This window comes from Leptinotarsa decemlineata, unplaced genomic scaffold, assembly GCF_025532065.1.
Source record: "Leptinotarsa decemlineata unplaced genomic scaffold, Ldec_3_MD MMD2_tig00000133_RagTag_RagTag, whole genome shotgun sequence".
Taxonomy (NCBI): Eukaryota; Metazoa; Arthropoda; class Insecta; order Coleoptera; family Chrysomelidae; genus Leptinotarsa; species Leptinotarsa decemlineata.
This window is the reverse complement of record NW_027412542.1, coordinates 8893348-8912402: the sequence shown is the minus strand read 5'-3', so window position 1 is coordinate 8912402 and position 19055 is coordinate 8893348. Positions and strand designations below refer to the sequence as shown.

Sequence of the window (19055 nt, the reverse complement as noted above, 5' to 3'; positions counted from 1 at the left end):
AAGCAGGTGGGATGCTTTCCCCATCCCCCCCATGACGACGGCCCTGCTCCTAGCGATTTTAAAACCGTTGTGGGAAATGCGAAGTGCCAGATTTATTCAAACTATTCATTCTATACCCTCAGACTCATACCAGCTAATAGGCCTGATGTAGTTCTTTTCGAACATTAGAGGAAGATGGATAGACTTTTTAGTTTGGAGTGTTTACATGGCAGAATGGTACTGCATGATCCGCAACCATGAGAGTCAGAAACTGGATCATTTTTCTTTAAGATAGCTAACGGGTGGCTAACGAACATGATTTAGTTGGATTCTGGAAGAGGTGTAACCAAATCGAAACATGATCAGCAGAAGGCTCACATAAAATCAGCAGAAATCATTTCACTTCTGCGACATCACAAGGATAAGCCGATGCATGCAGTCTTTTTTAACAACATTAAAGACCTTGGATCATTGAAGATCATCGAAAACTAAAGCGTTCATCATGGCCTGCTAGGATCGTGTCGACAACACCTTGGAAGACCGTAGTCACATGATCGGTGTAGAGGTTCCTGACAACGAAGGGTATTCAATCCTTTACGGGAAACAAGAAGAACCCAATTCATAACCTCTGAGGCTGATGAATGAAAAGTAAAGCGATTAACGTCGTGTAGTTTTTCAGTTCCGGGTGAGGCGAATATCGTCTGTACATTTTCGCTTGAGGAATTTTTTCTTTTTTGCATTTTGCATTTAGGTCCCAAACACAAGCACTACAGAAAAATACTTCAGGCGCTCTGAGTGCGGTGCCTGTGCGAAAATACCGATTCACGTTGGATTTGAATCGCTGAAAATTAAATTCATTTTCAGAACGTGTATTCCACATGAACTCAGTTCTCCGAACAAAATCTTTCTTAATCAGTGAACTTCTAGGTGTACTGAGTTGAACCTCAAAACGATGAGCAGCCACAATCCCTCGCGTATTTCTGATATGTACCGCTCTTGGTGGTGTCGAATGTGCCAAGTCACTCGAACACCACCCGCATCTATGAAAGGAAGACAAATCTTCAACCTATCTTCGATGTTCCAGACTAGCAAGGTTGCAGATGATGTTGGTGTCTACAATCAGACGGATAGCTCTTTTTTGGATGGAATCCAGCAGATTCAGGGTATGCTTAGGAGCGGAGCTGCATACATGAGAACAATACTCCAAAGAAGGTCTGATCTGAGCTCTATAAAGCATCAAAGCATTGCTGAGGTGTGTACAGTTGCTGAGTGTGAACAGAGTTCCAAATTTTTGAGAAGTAGCCTTTGCAACTCCAGCGAAATGATGGTGCCAAGACATATTAGTGTCCATTTTAACTCCCAACAAACCTATAGAAGCAGAAAGCGGAATTGTCGGTCCTGACATTATTATATTCGGTTCGAAGACATGTATCTTTTTGAAGAAAACCGATGCTTGGGTTTTCATGGCATTGAATTGAACCTGGTTACTTTCATTCCAGTTCGAAATCACTTCTAGATCCTCATCAAGATATGCAACCTCCTGTTGCCGGAGAAGATGAGCATTCACAGCCGATTTCCTGGAATCCAAATGGAGTGACGAGACAGGTGTGTCGGCGTAGCATTATATTGGATTCTTGGTTTGATATTCATCTCTAGACGGAGCCCAATAATGAAAATAACATATCCCTTATAAATTGAAAGGGATATATTTTCAGTCGAGATTAATTTTTGTTATGTAAATCAGCAGATAATTACTGTATATATATTAGTTGCAAATTTAATGAAGAACAGAACTGCTGGATCATTATAACATCGTTATTTTCGAAGAATCTTTCATTTTTGTTATAAAATCGCCAGGCCAACCAACCGGAAAATATACAACATTCTACATCGTTATCAAAGTAATCGACGTGAAATATGCTAATTAACAGGGGGCAATTAAAAATGAAACAGAGACGGCATCCCATCGACATCAGAAATAACATTGAAAGCCCCGTGATTGTTGGTATAAGTGCGCTTCAGAAGTTACCTCCATAGTCAGTTCGCTAGTCTCAGTGTTAAGAACGGTTCCATAATGGGTGCGTATTTCTATGCAATCACCACATTGATTTGTTTATTTACCAGATACGAGGCCAAAGATTTACGTGAGTATATTTTAATAATGTTAGCAGCATTGAGTGAAGTTGAAATGTAATAAAATAGCGAATATGCGAATTCTGGTTTGGTCAGTAATTGTTATTTCTTTAATCGTTTATGCTTGAATAGATGATAAATAATTCATATGAGTAATATTTGAGACCGAAAGCCAATCAAATTAAAACAGAGAGAATATACAAAGATATGCATTTATGAATTTAAATATATCAGTTTATTTTCTGCGGAGACCAAAACGTAGTGAACAAAAAATTACTTCAATATACTTGAATAAAATGGCGATTCAGCTGAAAATGAATTGAAATATATTTCTTAGACACTACTGTGTCACGTAACGACCACATTTTTATTCTCAGTGACTGTGATGAATGAAAAAGTTGAATATTACTCATTCTAATGTAAAATACTGACAGAAACGCCAAAAGTGCTACAGATATAGACATTTTCATACTAACAATTGTCTCGGAATGGAAAATTTCCTTTTGCCAATTTCAAATCATCATCATTACGATGAAATTACTTTCAATCGGATGGAGTAATAATACTTATTATCAGTAATACTTTATTAGTAATACTAGGAGAGCCTCTTTCGGAGACTCTGAGATATTGTAAATGCAGTAATTGCAATCCTTCTCAGGATTGTTTTTTTCAAAGCCAAGTTCAACCGTTCAACATTCATGATCCAGCTGAACATCACTGACAAACATTGTTTCGTATAAGATTATGAATGCAACATATTTGTGCCGTGATATGTAGTTGTTTGTTAACAGTAAAAGTTGCAAAAGACAGAGCGGTGCCGATATTTGGTTTTGGAACAATCCTTCATAGGGATCCTTTTTCATCTTTGATGGAAGGGTTTTTTAGTTTTCTCATAAATGGCGACTTCGTAGGGGAAGTTCTACAATGTGATCAGTGAAGTCCTCATCACGTGGGACTTATTATTGGTAGCTTTGGCATCAATGTAAACCGGATTATTTGACAAATTTTAATTTTTAAGTTACCTTCAAAGTAGAGGCATGATATAAAAACAATATTTACAGTCAACAATCAGATTTTCTTATTTTCACGAACACCTAAAGAAACAATATGGATGTGGTGCTGCAGGTTTTTCCAGGTTTTCCTGCAGCTGAAAAAGCAAATGCGCCACTGGAATCAATGAAGTCGTCCCGGAGCGCCAATTAATTTTTGTTGTTGTTTTATAATTTCATGAAATGAAATTCGAATTCAAATATGAAATGAGCCAATCTTTACAGATCATCTATTAATATATTTATTTGAAGATCAATATAGTGATTTGGAGTATCAAAAAATGATCAATAACAGCATCTCTTGTGCACCAAGGATCACAGTGAAACACTCACTGTTTTTTTCTCAGCAAAGCATCGTAATGAGCTGAGGTGTGGTATATTGTTTTTTGCAGTCCATGATTATTGTTGAAAATGAAATTTTGCTTTTCGGACAGGTCAATTTCTTCATCAAAGACTTATTGAAATTAAATAGAGTCTGAATGTAATGCTACACTGCTTGCTGGTGGTACTATAAGATACTCCTCACTTTAGGAAATATATAAGGAAGGTATTAGGTATTAGGTGATATATTATGATTCTCTTTTTGAACGATAGAAAACAACATGTTATAGTCGGAAAAGAAGGGAGTGAAGATGAAGAACTCCAATTTGAAGTTCCACAAGAGACGATAGCTGGACCATTGCTATTCACCAGAATCTATGTGAATGACTTATTTTAATACCCCATCATAACAGATATCAATGTTTTGCCGAATATACCGCGGCATTCTCTGAAGACAATAGCTGGAATCCTTTGGAAGACATGGTAGAAAATGATTTCAAACATATTATGAATTTCTTTAGGAATACATCACTCACCATAAATACCTGAAAACATTTTATATTCCGTTCACTGGTTATTTTTCAAATCCGCCTCATTATAATACCTTGGGCAGCAACCTCTGAAGATGAACATGTAGAACTGATGGGACAAAAATATATCAAATATCTGGTTATATTTATCGATTTTCTTAGATGGGACGTACAAGTGAAGAAATTAATTGGAAAATGAGAGAATGGGCTATGCCCACTGACTAATAAGAAATTTCCTGCATATGCAATAATTGCATATGCAGGAAATTTTCTGTGAAGATTTCTGCACTGACGCCTGTCGGATATAATCCAACGCCCTTCGTTGTATTAGCCAGGGGAGTAATTGTTTTCTGATAGGTGTCAGTCCATTAAACCTACTGTGTAGGTATATCGAGACTGGCTTGAACGTTCATTTGCTTTAGATTTAATTTAGATATTTCTCTTAGACTTTCTATATCAAGCAAGCTATTTCTTTGACATTGCTCAATTATATTGCCAATCGATTTTGCTGAAATAATTCAAATCGAAATATGATAACGTTGAAATAGATAGGTATATCACACAAAACATCGCCAACATACATTACGTATTCCTAAAATGAATAAAACTATAGGACACATATTTGATGTGTATCTTGAGCCAACATTATAAAACTTTCTTGGTCACGAAACCAAAAATGTTAATTCCTGAATTTCATTTTTCATAATAGTCTGTGGAGTTTTTATTTTCCTTCATTTATTTTATCGATGATAATAATAATTATTATCATTATTATATCGTTCGTACATCAAACTAACACGAATAAAACACGGCAATACTTCCGAGTAGAATCATTTCGACCTAAGGTATCGAAATTTCATCAAATTGTTTTACACTCAAGTCATTTGCTTGACAGGATTTCAAAAAACATGGATGTATGCATACATTTGAATTGATGCATTGGGATAATGACCCTTGATAAAATGATTATTGTAGTTGAAGTGCTCGAATAATTCGTGTCTTCCTAGTGCAATATCTAACCGTTTCCTTGAATTTCAAGTTACATAAATATTGAGGTCATCTACTTGTTTACATACTGTGATTTTAAATTTTTCAGCCAAACATTTCCCAAATTGTCATAGACTCGATCCAAATTTGAACCAATGTCTCATCAAAGCAACAGAACAGGTCAAGCCGTATATGGCCACAGGAGTCCCAGAGCTGAACATACCACCATTGGATCCTTTCCTCATTCCGCAAATAACACTTGAACAGGGAACCTCTGCTTTGAATTTCAAGGCTAACTTGACTAATGTTTTGATCCATGGTATGACTGATTATACCTTCACTAGATTTGAGTAAGTATCATAATTCTGTTCGTCTGTCAATCTGTCTGAACGCAAAAAATTCGAAAACTATAGAACGGATTTTCATACAGTTTTCACCAATGAACAAACTGATTCGAGAGGAAGATTCATGTTCGCTTATACAGGCTGATTCACGGTGGATGGCACATTAGACGTTTCTGGTGAACCAGACAACGGATCACTTTGAAAATTTAATGGAGGACATATTCGGACATTCTCTAGCCAACTAAAATATTTTCGACAATGCGGTGTTGCCGCTTCTATTAGAAAGCAGTGGCAATTTTGATTTTTCAAATGAAACACTCTGTATATAATATTATTTTTGGAATCTCCAACAATTGCCCGACAACTTTTCTCGGTAACAGATAGGTAATCTGTTACCGTTTTCGAAATAAAAATTAATTTCAATTTTTTTCTTCGAAAATCATGACTTCTAAAAATGCCGATATCTTTTAGTTAAGAAGTACTATGATATCGAAATTTGGTTTGGAGTTAGGTGATACTTGGACACTTCCCACACGTCAGCCTAATCTCCGTTACTTCAATACAGGGTGGTAAAAAAATACAGTTTTTTCGTTTGCTTGAAAAAGTTGCTGCAATTTGATTATTTTAAATGGAACACCCTGTATATTATTGAAAATTCGGAAAGCTGCTGGAATTTGCTTTCTTTCTATGTATATCATACCTATACCTAACTAGTCAAGTTTCGGACTTATGAACATTTATTTGTGAAAATGTCCCTTCAAAATGGTATTTCCATTCGGTATTTGGTAAGCAGGCCATGATTACTATTTGACAGTAGCGTTGTGACATTCTCCTAATAATATCGACATTTTCGTCACTTCAGAAGTTGCAAATACCTTCAAAACGATGGAACAAAACTATTCAAACGAAGTTCTTATGAATTTGTTTATTATTTTTGGACAGTGTGACAAAATTATCAGCAGAACATGTAGAAAGTTCAATGAAATGTATTCGAATCTACCGCCAATGAACCTCAAGAAATTTATACGAATTCAGAACAATTTCAGTATGTTTGGATAAACTTTAAAAAAGCACCAAGAAACTTGAAATTGGAAATATTGATATGAATAATTATAAAAAAGTAAAACAATCATGTGGAATATTTCAAAATATGTTCGAATCGCTGGCCGTTCACTTCCAAGCACTTTAAAATGCGGGTGTTGACTGCTTTCGTGGTGACAGATCTGATTTCATTGGGATCCAAATCTTCAAATGTTTGGGCAATCCTTTCTAACAATTCATCTCTCGAACGCACGGGTATTTTGTAAACTTTTTCTTTAAACATTCCCCACAAATAAAAATCTAATGGATTAAGATCAGGTGATCTCGCTGGCCAATTCCATGGTCCCAAGCGCCTCATCCACCGATCGTCAAATAGTCTATCCAGTTCTGCGCTCACTTCTCTTGTGCAATGTGCAGTCTACTGCACATTGCACAAGAGACAATGTACTGTCTACAGTATTCTCCAAAATATTCAGGTAGCTTCTGGATGTTAATGACTCCTCGTATATCACGTACCTCAATTTGTTGTCCATCAACATGCAGAAGACATTAAAACTAAATTTTTCTTGAAATCCGGCTTCTTTTGTGACATGAGGATTTTCACTGGACCAATAATGACGATTTTTTTCTATTGAAAATCTCTTCTCTCGAAAATTTCGATTCATCAGTCCAAATAATTTTATTTAAAAAAAGTGGATCTTCTTGAATGCGTGTCAACAACATTTCACAAAATTCTACTCTCTGTTGAGGATCTTGAGGCTTCATTGCTTGAATTTTGGTGAATTTATAATCATGCATTTTATGTCTTCGCAAGATTCTTTGAACCGATGAATATTTTATACCCAAATCTTCTTCAGCATTTCTTATCGATGACTCGGGAAATGCGTGAAAATATGCTAAGACATTAATCTGGTTGTCTTCGAAAGTTACGGGTCGAGGCAAGTTTCTTGGTGCTTTTAAAGTTGATCCAAATGCATTGAAATTGTTCTGAGTTCGTATAAATTTCTTGAGGTTCATTGGCGGTAGATTCGAATACATTTCATTGAACTTTCTACATGTTCTGCTGATAATTTTGTCACACTGTCCAAAAATAATAAACAAATTCATAAGAACTTCGTTTGAATAGTTTTGTTCCATCGTTTTGAAGGTATTTTCAACTTCTGAAGTGACGAAAATGTCGATATTATTAGGAGAATGTTACAACGCTACTGTCAAATAGTAATCATGGCCTGCTTACCAAATACCGAATGGAAATACCATTCTGAAGGGACATTTTCACAAATAAATGTTCATAAGTCCGAAACTTGACTATTTAGGTATAGGTATGATATACATAGAAAGAAAGAAAATTTCAGCAGCTTTCCGAATTTTCAATAATATACAGGGTGTTCCATTTATAATAATCAAATTTCAGCAACTTTTTCAAGCAAACGAAAAAACTGTATTTTTTTACCACCCTGTATTGAAGTAACGGAGATTAGGCTGACGTGTGGGAAGTGTCCAAGTATCACCTAACTCCAAACCAACTTTCGATATCATAGTACTTCTTAACTAAAAGATATCGGCATTTTTAGAAGTCATGATTTTCGAAGAAAAAAATTGAAATTAATTTTTATTTCGAAAACGGTAACAGATAGGTATAGGGAAATATTGGGAAAAGTTGTCGGGCAATTGTTGGAGATTCCAAAAGTAATATTATATACAGAGTGTTCCATTTGAAAAATCAAAGTTGCCACTGCTTTCTAATAGAAGCGGCAACACCGCATTGTCGAAAATATTTTAGATGGCTAGAGAATGTCCGAATATGCCCTACATTGAATTTTCAAAGTGATCCGTAGTCTGGTTCACCAGAAAGGTCTAATGTGCCATCCACCGTGAATCAGCCTGTATAGTCGCACTAACTTTGCTCTCGCCACGATTAGAAAGTCATTAGAGTTTCGAGTATAGAGTGTAAAAAACATATACACGGGGGTCATCCACATACAGGCATACAGTGATATTCTCACAATGTGCTAAACACATTGTAAGAAAGTTACAGAAAATTTGTCCAGACATGATATGACTCCTGAAAGCATTCATTTTTCAACGATAACTATACTCAGACTGGAGTGAGAATCTAATATATAAAAATGGATGTTTGTTGGTTGGTTGGTTGGTTGGTAACTGATAAACTTCTACATCGCTCAACCGATCGTGATGAAACTTGACAACTACAAGTAATTTTTCATAGAAAAGGTTTTTAGGCTATCAATTTTTCTGTAACTCGCCACTAGATGGCGCTGTGGAATAATTTTTTGAAAGCCCTGTTCTATAACGCTGATTCTGTCAAAACATCGGAACAGCACCGATACAGCAACGTAGTACTAGTGAATCTATATATTTTCATTTGGCGGTGGTTAGCTGTGAATAACTTATAAGAGTTAGAATATTTTGAAGTTTATAAGTGTTACAATTGTGTTATTACTAGCAGCGATCCATTAGTTGATTAAAGACTTCATTGATCGGAAAAATAGTGTCCGATACAAAACTTTATGTATTTCCATCAAGTACTTTTTCAGTTTCGACGTGCCTAATCTCCAATTCTTCTGCGATGCCACGTTGAAAGAGCTGCATTTGGAGGGAGACTATACAGTGACCGGCAAAATTCTCCTTGCTCCAATTGTTGGTTCCGGAAAATTCAATGCATCCGTTGGTAAGTTTATATAGCAATTTAAAAAACGTTGAAAGGCTGTATAACAAAATCTAAATCTCTCTATTTGTCCTTTTCGAATCGGCTTTTAAGCTTCTTCCCATCGACAATGATTTCTTTATGAATTTTTGAAAGAGCAAGACCAGGAGTTCAGTGTAGAGAAACTTCCTCTTCATACGTTATACAATATATACATATATTATATATCGAACCGCAAGGCCGGACGATCGATTTTTACTTTCTATCGTCCAACCTGTGTTACGAATCACACGTTGATAGGTAATACCTCGTTAGTCACTAGTTCGCTCAAGTTTCAATTTCTGAGGGTTGTCGTTCATAGGGGGTGACAGCTGGTTAACGGAAAAGCAGATTCCAACAGTACAGACAGACTTCAATCGACTATTTATATGGAGAGTAGGAAAATAATTTGTTGAAAGTAACTGCAGGTTGCTTAATTTTGATTAGTTATCTAATTATTTTTTGCAAATACTATTTTTGAGGGGGTATTATTTGTATATTGTTAAACTTGCAAGTAAACACATCTGATTGTCATTTAACTGCATCATCTGTCGGAAAAAACGACCTGAGAGTTTTATAGTGTTTACAGTGATATACGAAATGATAAATTAATTTCAAATCATAAAACTTGTAGGTGTAGGTACTCGACAGGGATTATTTTGTACACCCCTGTACTTTTGTGTAAGTAAATATAATGCGGGTCGGTCTACATCGGAACCACGAAACGAAGTATAGGGACCCGTCTCTCCGAACACAAGAGAAACTGTCGTCTTGGACCAAACAAAGAAGGTACCTTATCTCATTCGAAGACACAGTAATACTAGACATTACAAAATTACTACCCAAGAATATCTAGAGAGACAATAGAGATTCAAAAGCATAGGGATAATTTCAATAGAAAATGAAAGAAAATGAATATTAATAAACGCTGGCTACCTGTTCGAACACGAACACGTAATGCAATCAAGAACGATATAAATGGAGCACCCAGTACGGAAATAGTAGTTAATGGCTTGGATATAGCAGGAGCAAGAACCAGAGCACCATATCTGATATTGCGTCCTATACCATATCGCCTTTGGAAATGTCTACCGCAACAGTAGACGAAACAATTGTGTGCGAGGCTCCGCACATAGTTGGATGAAAACATATCTCCAAAGCAGAACACAACGTGTTGAATTGTGTGTAAATCTAGATGTGCACTATTCTGATCCTCTTGTTGTCATCACCGGTGTCTCCCAGGGATGTGTTCTGGTACCAACATTATTTATTCTATTCGTCAATGATCTCTGCACTATAAACAAAAATAATTTCACTGCACATTTTGCTGACGACACCTCTTTTGGTGTGCACTCTGATGATATCATTGTACTCGCAAGAAAAATCCAAAAATTCGGTTAATAATATGAAATCTTACTGCTACAGAAATGGTCTTGTTTTAAGTAGCACTAAAACGAATAACAATGTATTCACTCCAAAAAATTTCCATTATAATGTTCTAGTAAGATACGATCATATTTCAATAGAACAAAATGAAGTCAATAAATTTCTTGGGATACAAATCGACTCACACCCCACTTGGGGGCATCACGTAGAGTAGACTATATAACTAACAAGCTATCTAGACACTGTTATGTTCTATGGAAAAACTGTTTCTCTGAATATCCTACTCAATTACTACTATGCATATGTTCACTCCACCCTCAATTATTGCAACATTTGTTATGGAAATTCAACCAGAATCAATGAGTTCTCCAAAAAAATTCTAAGAGTTATGACTTTCAAGGGTTCCAGAGACTCATGTAAGGATTTATTCTCAAATCTCAACATTCTAACAGTCATCTCGTTATATATACTCAACTGTGTATCTTATGTGAAGTCACACGATGAAAACTTTACAAGCAGAAAAGACTTGAGTCGAGTACAGGATATAATTTTTGCGAAAATCAGATGATCTCGGTTCCACTTCATCACTCCTCTATTGTTTCAAGAGGTCCTTACATTATGTCAATAAAATTATATAAAAATCTTCCTATCGACATTAGAAACCTCACAAGTCTGAATTCATTAAAAAATGAGGCAAAATTGTTTTTACTCAGAAATCCATTTTATTCTATTAAGGAGTACTTTAACCTAAGAACCTTTGTAATGCGTATTTTTATGACGCATCTGACACATTTCTATGTTTATTTGTATAAACCTGGAGGAATAAAGAAATACTACTACTATTTCTAAACATCAGACATAAAAACCTGCAGAGCACGGGCAGAAAACTCTAAAAATAGCCTCCATGCAGTTATCTCCGGCCGTGAAAGTTTACCTTCTTCGAAGGCCAATACCGTTTCATTCCACCCTAATGGCATCGGTATTTTGGGATGAGCGTGGTATAATTTTCATTGGCTATCTCAAAAAAGGTGAAACTATCAAAGGCGAGTATTATGCGAACTTATTGCAAAGTTTGAGTGAAGAAATCAAGCAGAAACAGCAGCAGTTGGCTAAGAAAAAAGTGTTATTTCATCAACACAATGCACCAGCTCACAAATCAATTATTGCAATGACCAAAATCAACGAATTAAAGTTTGAATTGCTACCTTATGCACCCTATTCACCAGATTTAGCACCCTCGGATTATTTTCTTTTCCTAAACATGAAAAAAAAGGCTCAGTGGTCAAAGATTTTCCAACGATGAAGAAGTGAATTCGGCAGTTAATGGCTATGTTGAGGAGCAAGACAATTCTTATTATGATAACGATATCAAACGTATTGAACGTCGCTGCAAGGAAATTATGTTGGGAAATTAATGATTGTTTTCGAAAATTTTAGTGTACTTCGTAGGGCCGGGTACTACTGGAACCACCCTTGTATGATGGATATTCGTGCATTGATTCTTGATTCATTGGTTCAATAGGTACCTAGGGATTTCGTAAGGGGAGATGTTTTCGCCTTCTTAATCGTACTTGACATATATTAACTCTGAGTTATTAGGTAGTTCAGCTAATTTATGCCGATATACTTATTCAAGAGAACAAATAAAGATACAATCATCACGTAATAAATCTGAATTTTCAATTTTCAGATAGCGTTAATGCAACAGTATACCAGAAGGTTGAAGAAAAAATGAGGAAAGGAGCTACATACATTTTGCCTGTATTTACTAACACTTCAATTCATGTAGGTGGACCAAAGGCCAAACTGGAAGGTCTTTTTGATGGAAATCAAGAACTGAGTGAGTATCATAAAATAATGAATGTTACAGACAATATTTTCATTTAATGGTAGATACTCTAATTTTATTAGAACACTTGAGAATCTGGGAAAAATTCACTCAGCAACATATTTATCAATTAACCATGCAAGGGGAAAAAACAGAGAGTTGTCAATTCTTGCCAATCTGTAATTGTTTAGTTACAGTTTCAATACGAGTAAATTTCTGTTTTGGATATAAAGGACGGGTACATCTAATTTCACACTAAATCAGTGTTATACTTAAAAATTGAATTCATGATGAATTGTTAGTTTGTCGGAGATTACATAACCTGTTTCTTGTTCGATTTTGGGCAAGCACATTTTAATTTATTTTCATTGGAATCATGTCAATACTGGTTCTTTGCCAATCTCTCATACTCAAATATATGATGAGATTGACTGATACTTCATGAAAATTCATAACATATTCAAAAAACACTTCATTGTCTAAATAGTTTCACAAAATTGCGACACGTGTTTTGCCATACAATGGCTTCTTCGGGAGTGACTTCACTAACTAAATTCTGTATATTCAATGCTTTATACATTTATTTTACAATTTGAACAACCTCAATTTGAAGTACCTCAGTTTCACCCAGCCAATTATTGTTTTATGTGTACCTGAAGTTTTTTTATTGATGAAATGACCTGAGCTCATGTACCAGTTTTCACTCTTGAAGAAATATTCAGTAACGGGGAGTTATTTGATTTTATTCGGTCATTCAGTAAATTGCCCGAATTCTTAAATCTATTTATTTATAAATATTCTAGAAGATTGAGTTTCAAACTTTTCTTTTCTGAATGTAACACGTTGTATTCATGATTGAACTCATGTCCTTTTGCTGAAAGGTGGTTTGCAAATGTGGAATTGGTCTTTCTATTTACAAAACTACTTTTATTCTCTTCAATTCTTTGGGAAAATGTTCTCCCTGTTTGGACAATATGAAGTTTTGGACAAGAGCCACAAGTCAGCTTATATAATCTTGAACTATCCGACACCAAAGTTTCGTCTTCATTGTTTTTAATTAATTTTTAGACTATTTTTCGTTCTGTAAGCTACGTTTACGCCTTTTTTTTTCAAAAAAACGGGCGATATTATCGGAGGGTTCATCAAAATATGACAATATCCTATAGCGGACGTTATTGTATTTTGAATTTGGGTAGACCTGATCCAAGGCTTGTTTTTGTAGTTTTTTGAAGATAATTCAATAAATTACCTGGACCAGGTGTTCTCAAATTCAAAATACAATAATGTCCGTTATATCACATTGTCATATTTTGGTGAATCTATCAATAATATCAACCGTTAAAAAAAAGAATGCGTAGACGTAGCTTACATAACGGATAATAGTCCTAGTGAATTCATTTTGATGTCAGCTAGATCAGGAGTACATGAGCTGACGTGTTGCTCTAACCCAAAATTTTATATTGGCCAAACAGGAAAAACTTTCCCCAAAGAATTAAAGACCATAGAATAGAAAGACCAATTCCACATTTGCAAACCACCTTTCATAAAAGGGCATGAGTTCAACCATGAATAATGTGATACACTTAGAAGAGAAAAGTTTGAAGCCTAATTTGCTAGAATGCTTAGAAATACATGGATTTAAGAATTCGGGTAATTCACTGAATGACTAGATATATATAAATAACTCCCTGTTACTGAATATTTTTTCAAATGTGGAAACTGATACATGAGCTCAGGTCATTTCATTCATTACAAACTCAGGTACACATAAAACAATAATTGGCTGGGTGAAACTCAGGTATTTGAAATTTAGGTTGTTCAAATTGTAAAATAGATGTATAAAGCATTGAATGTGTAGAATCTAGTTAGTAAAAAAAACTATTGTATGTGCGTGTCAATACAGTGTTTTTTGAATATGTCATGCTCAGCTTATTTCTGTGAATCATATTGTTTTTTCAAAAATATGTCGTCAGGTGTATTGAATGATAATTTCTTACATTTTTTAAACTCATGAACAATTTTCTGTTTGTGTATCATATTTACAAGTGACATTTTGTTGGATGTGAGCAATGCCACAATCATTTTTATTGAAAGAACCTTCGTTATTGTAATTCATTCATATTTCAATAAAAACTGATATTATTATTATTGATAACTGATTCTGAAATCAATGAGTCTAGAGCAAAAATAATTATTTGAAAACATATGGAACTGATCAAAGGATACCACTTAGCATATATCTTCTAATGACGATAATTTCAGGTCGTAATTAAAATCAAGCAACAGTTTTATAATTGGGATAATTTTATGACTTTTTGTCAGTTTTATTGAAAACAAATTAATTATGCAACAACAACTCTATTTCAATAATTATCGATCACTGATTGACTTGATGCGATTTTGAAATGACTGGCCAGAATGTAATATTTAAGTAAAACGTCCTATCAAGTGGTCAATTTAAATTTTTGATACTTGTTATCAGTCGAAACACTCGCATGGATAACAGGCATGTCTTTAATAGGTACTACTCATAAAACATTTTTTTGGACTCTTTCAATCAACGTTATTGTTGGTAGCTATTTTTCAAGTCAATTCAAATGAACATTTTTTTCAACTCTATAACAGAACAAGATGAGCAAGGAGTTGAATATATTCACCATCACTAAATACTGTTTTCATGCATAACCCATACGCATACATAACCTAACCCTCAGGATGTTGGATCCTTTCTTGAAATTGGACAAATGAAGTCTACGCAGATTTGGAAATATGTACACTCGTGACACATATAATCGAAAAATTCGATTGTAAAAAAAACATAAAAAATTTCAGTGTTCCGTATCAGATGTATTCTCTCTGTTTCTTCGTCGTTTACACATTCTGCATAACATCAGGTTACTTTTTCTCGCAATGAAATGAAATACTAAATATGCATTACTTAGAGTTTTGTTTTTTTACATTGGCCTACAAGCTCATTAGACCTAACTCCTCCAGGTATATACAAACCCTCGAATTGAATAATATTATTTTTGCTTGTTACCAATTGTCACGGTGACATGAAAATAATAAACAGGAAGGAACCTCTATTTGGTATACTTACGGGGCCTTGATCTTAAAACTAGCTTTGGTTTTTGAATATGTTTCGATGTTTTTCGAAATTGACAAAATTTGGAAATATCCTAGAGCCCTTCGGAAGTCCAGGACGGCCACTTTTTAATCCCATAATGTATGGCAACAGGAACGCTACATAATGTGTGAATACTAGTTTTCAACCCCTTATCAACATCTCTTTGGATAACTTCAGAAGACGTTCATTTTTCTGATGGACTCCTCCTTCCAGTTCATGATCTATACATATTTTCAAAGAATATTCACTGATGTATTTGATTTTTTCCGTATTTTTTGAAGTTTTCCACATCTTATATGATAATTTCATTTTCAAATGGTAAATCTTGGATGAACTGTGTCATTTTGATTTTATTTCGGTGATACAGCACCAATGATTTTTGGATTATCAGCAATAATTATTTAAAAAATTCAACTGTTGAGTTTGTTATTGAGGTACTACTGATTTCTAGCAAAGAATACTAACCCTGAAATTAGGTTGGTTTCGTAAAAAACATTTTCACTAGAGTGAAAAGTGTCATGAAGAAAATATCCAGATTCTACAGGAGTGTGATTTTTTCAAAATAGTGATTTTTTTGCTACGTTACGTTGCAGATAAATTTCTCAGAAATTATTAAATATTGACATCTTGTTTTTGTTTTGTTTTCGAAGTAGACTCTAAACACAGGACATCCCAACTGATATATGTATTTGTAAATAATTTTTTCACATAATTATTATAATTAGTTCATAATGAGTTGTTTTATTGATTATCAATCGTAACACCATAATTCAAATCATATTATTTAATGAGGGTACGATTTGAAGTCAATCTGTCTGAATGTTTTTCAAAAGTCATTCAGTCCTAAATTTCATTGAAAAAAAAGATTCAGAAAATGTCTATTACAGTTATTACTCCTATTCTTTTCTTTTATATTTTGGTGTTGTTGTATTAGATTGATTGCGATGTTATTTTCGATATCAAAAACCCTTTCCTTGTTATATTGAAAAATCCCTGCCCCTATTATTGAGAAAATTGAGTCACTAAGTAACTAAAATCATCCCTATAAATGATCACAGATTGATGAATAGAATATTTTCACTTCCATTATCTATTATTGATTATTGTTATTGTTTCAATTTGATCATCATCGTCTTTTGAAAATCATCAGGGAATACCATGTTTTTCACTACACTTCTTTGCCTTATCACTTGCAGGATGTTTATTATCACATGAATATCGTATTTTAAAGTAAGTTTACTAGTAAATCATTTCAAATTGCTCACTCATTCAATTTGTGGGGAGACAGTGAGAGCAGCTTCTCAATGAAATGTTGAAAAAATAATTAAGTAGATAGCCTTGAAAGACTTAAAGTGACGAGTTCAACTGTTTTGCCTGAATCTTGTTTTCGTATTAACATTTATCGATGTTTATTGACGTATTCCATCACCTTCACCCCTACTTGATTCACTTGAACTCGTATATATTATAATGTAAGTGGTTACTGTACGATTGCAAGTTCTCTCCATTGTATTTCATTGTATGAATTGAAAATATATCAAATTCTCCACAATAATGATTTTGACAAGTATCAATTACAAAAAGTACTTTGTTACAGATCGAAATCAGTAATCAAAAACTGAAAAAGTAGTAATTTTTTAATATAAAAATGTGTCTTTTACATGGATGCTGATGTGAAGAACTAGTTTTATATGAAAAATAATTCAATAGGCGCCTTTCTAACTTGAATGAGTCGTATCTTCAGTAAATCCTTGAGGAATTACTCTAGAAAAATTGTGAAATATTTCACACTCACTGGATTGAAACATGCTGGAAATTTGTCGCCTAATATTCCTCAGTAATATTTTTCATTTTTTAAAAAAATCTCCAATATATCCTTTTAACGAATGACATTTCATTATCCTTAGTACCATTCAAAATTATGAGGATAACCTATCGGGTTAGATACAACAAAATGATTCGGCTTGGTAGACCCTCGTCGAATACAAGTTGTAGAACCAAATGTTTCGACTACTACTGCGGCATACATCTTCAGTGGTATGTGCGTTGACTGCGAGGACGAATGTTATATTTCGTAGTCTCAACAATATCTGACTGGTGAGCCGGGACTTCGAGACAGAACCTTCTTTTCAGCAGTCTATGTAGATACCACTGATGATGGCTGCCGCTTCAACAGACGAAACGGTTGGTACTATAATTTCCATCCGACCACGGCTGACTATTCCGAATTTCTCCGTGAAAACTTATACTTTTATATTAACCTTTAGGATGATTGAATACGAAAAATTATTCAACAGGTCTAATAATCTAGGTTTTACAGTGTCCAACATATGTTACTGTTACGAATTACATTACAAAAAAAGTATTATACTCAATTAAAAAAATAACAATATATAATAATATATTTGGATGTTATTATCATTAAAATAATTGTTTCAGATCAAATAACCAACAAAGTGATAAACGACAACGTCGACGAATTGTTTGAAGACTTGCGACCGGTTCTGGAGAAGGTGTTGACAAACATTCTAGAAGACCTATTATTCAAAGGATTTGAGAGTCAAATACCTTTCGCAAAACTCTACCCCCCAATACCTTGAAATATTTTCATATAATTAAAAAACTCCGTAATTTTTTTTTAGGTTACAGATTACAAATATGTTTTAGGACTTATTATACTGACTGAATCAACTGATGAATATTTGTAATAAATTTAGGTTTCTATTGGCGTTGGTCTGTCAACTAATTTATTAACCACTGGAATCAACAAAAAAATTATAATTCGTACTCGTCAATAACACGTTCTTTTAGAAAACTGATGAGGATTAGGAAAGGCTAACCTGTACCCAACAAATATATAACTATTTTTGTTAAAATCATTCTTATGTATCAGAACCACTATTAGGTGAAATTCACGAAGAAGAGTTTGGAATGGTCTCGCTAATATGACGAAAATTACTTGCAGGGGAAACTGGAAATCAAAAGAACAATCTCATTGCTGAAAAGTTTTTGGTAGAGATGAAACAGTTTTGTTTCCTGTTCTAATTTCAATAGTTCTGAGGTTAGGTTAAGTTTGGTTAGGTTTCAGCATCTTTCTTGGGAAATAAATTGATGACATATGTATGAGAAATTTTAGTAAAAAGTTTTGAAGGGAATAATAATGACTGATTACTGACTCATCCAGTGATTTATATATATTTTTTTATAAAACTGGAGGAATAAATTTGTCACTGTGAGTTAGTTTTTATACTGAAAGGATTATAGGAGTAGTAGGTATGTCACAATTCACAAAAATGAGCAACAACAGAGTATTTTCAGAAGGATGGAAATCTATCAAAAAATCGAAAAATCAAGGATTCACGGTGGTTATCATTTGGTTTTTGAATTACTCGAAATCGTAGATACCTACTGTGTTTTAGACTTATTCATAAATGAAGAGGTGTTTAGAAAACTATGAAGAAATGTGAACTTTTTTCAAGGATTAAATACAAGCACTACAGGAGAATCTTTGAGGCGGTCTAAAAGCGGTGCCTGTGCGATAGTAGCGATTCTAATTGGATTTGAATCGCTGGAGATTGAATCCATTTGTAAAAACGTTCTCAGGAAGTTTATTTCATCTAAAC

The 19055-nt window shown here is 34.2% G+C and overlaps 1 protein-coding gene across 1 annotated transcript; it reads left to right on the top strand.

The window, feature by feature from the left end:
• The first annotated feature begins 1964 nt into the window (after window positions 1-1964).
• On the top strand, window positions 1965-18161 carry LOC111504342 (protein takeout). The gene is made up of 5 exons (XM_023158872.2): window positions 1965-2123; window positions 5109-5349; window positions 8943-9076; window positions 12168-12317; window positions 17872-18161. The coding sequence occupies exons 1-5, from the start codon at window positions 2054-2056 to the stop codon at window positions 18030-18032; spliced, it is 756 nt and encodes a 251-aa protein (XP_023014640.2). The 5' UTR covers window positions 1965-2053; the 3' UTR covers window positions 18033-18161.
• The last annotated feature ends 894 nt before the right edge of the window (window positions 18162-19055 follow it).

Bases quoted from the DNA above. Each gene is read 5' to 3' on its own strand.
- LOC111504342 (XM_023158872.2), top strand. From the start codon at position 2,054: ATGGGTGCGTATTTCTATGCAATCACCACATTGATTTGTTTATTTACC. The intron at 2,124-5,108 runs GTGAGTATATTT...TAAATTTTTCAG, and splicing joins ATACGAGGCCAAAGATTTAC to CCAAACATTTCCCAAATTGT. The intron at 5,350-8,942 runs GTAAGTATCATA...GTACTTTTTCAG, and splicing joins TATACCTTCACTAGATTTGA to TTTCGACGTGCCTAATCTCC.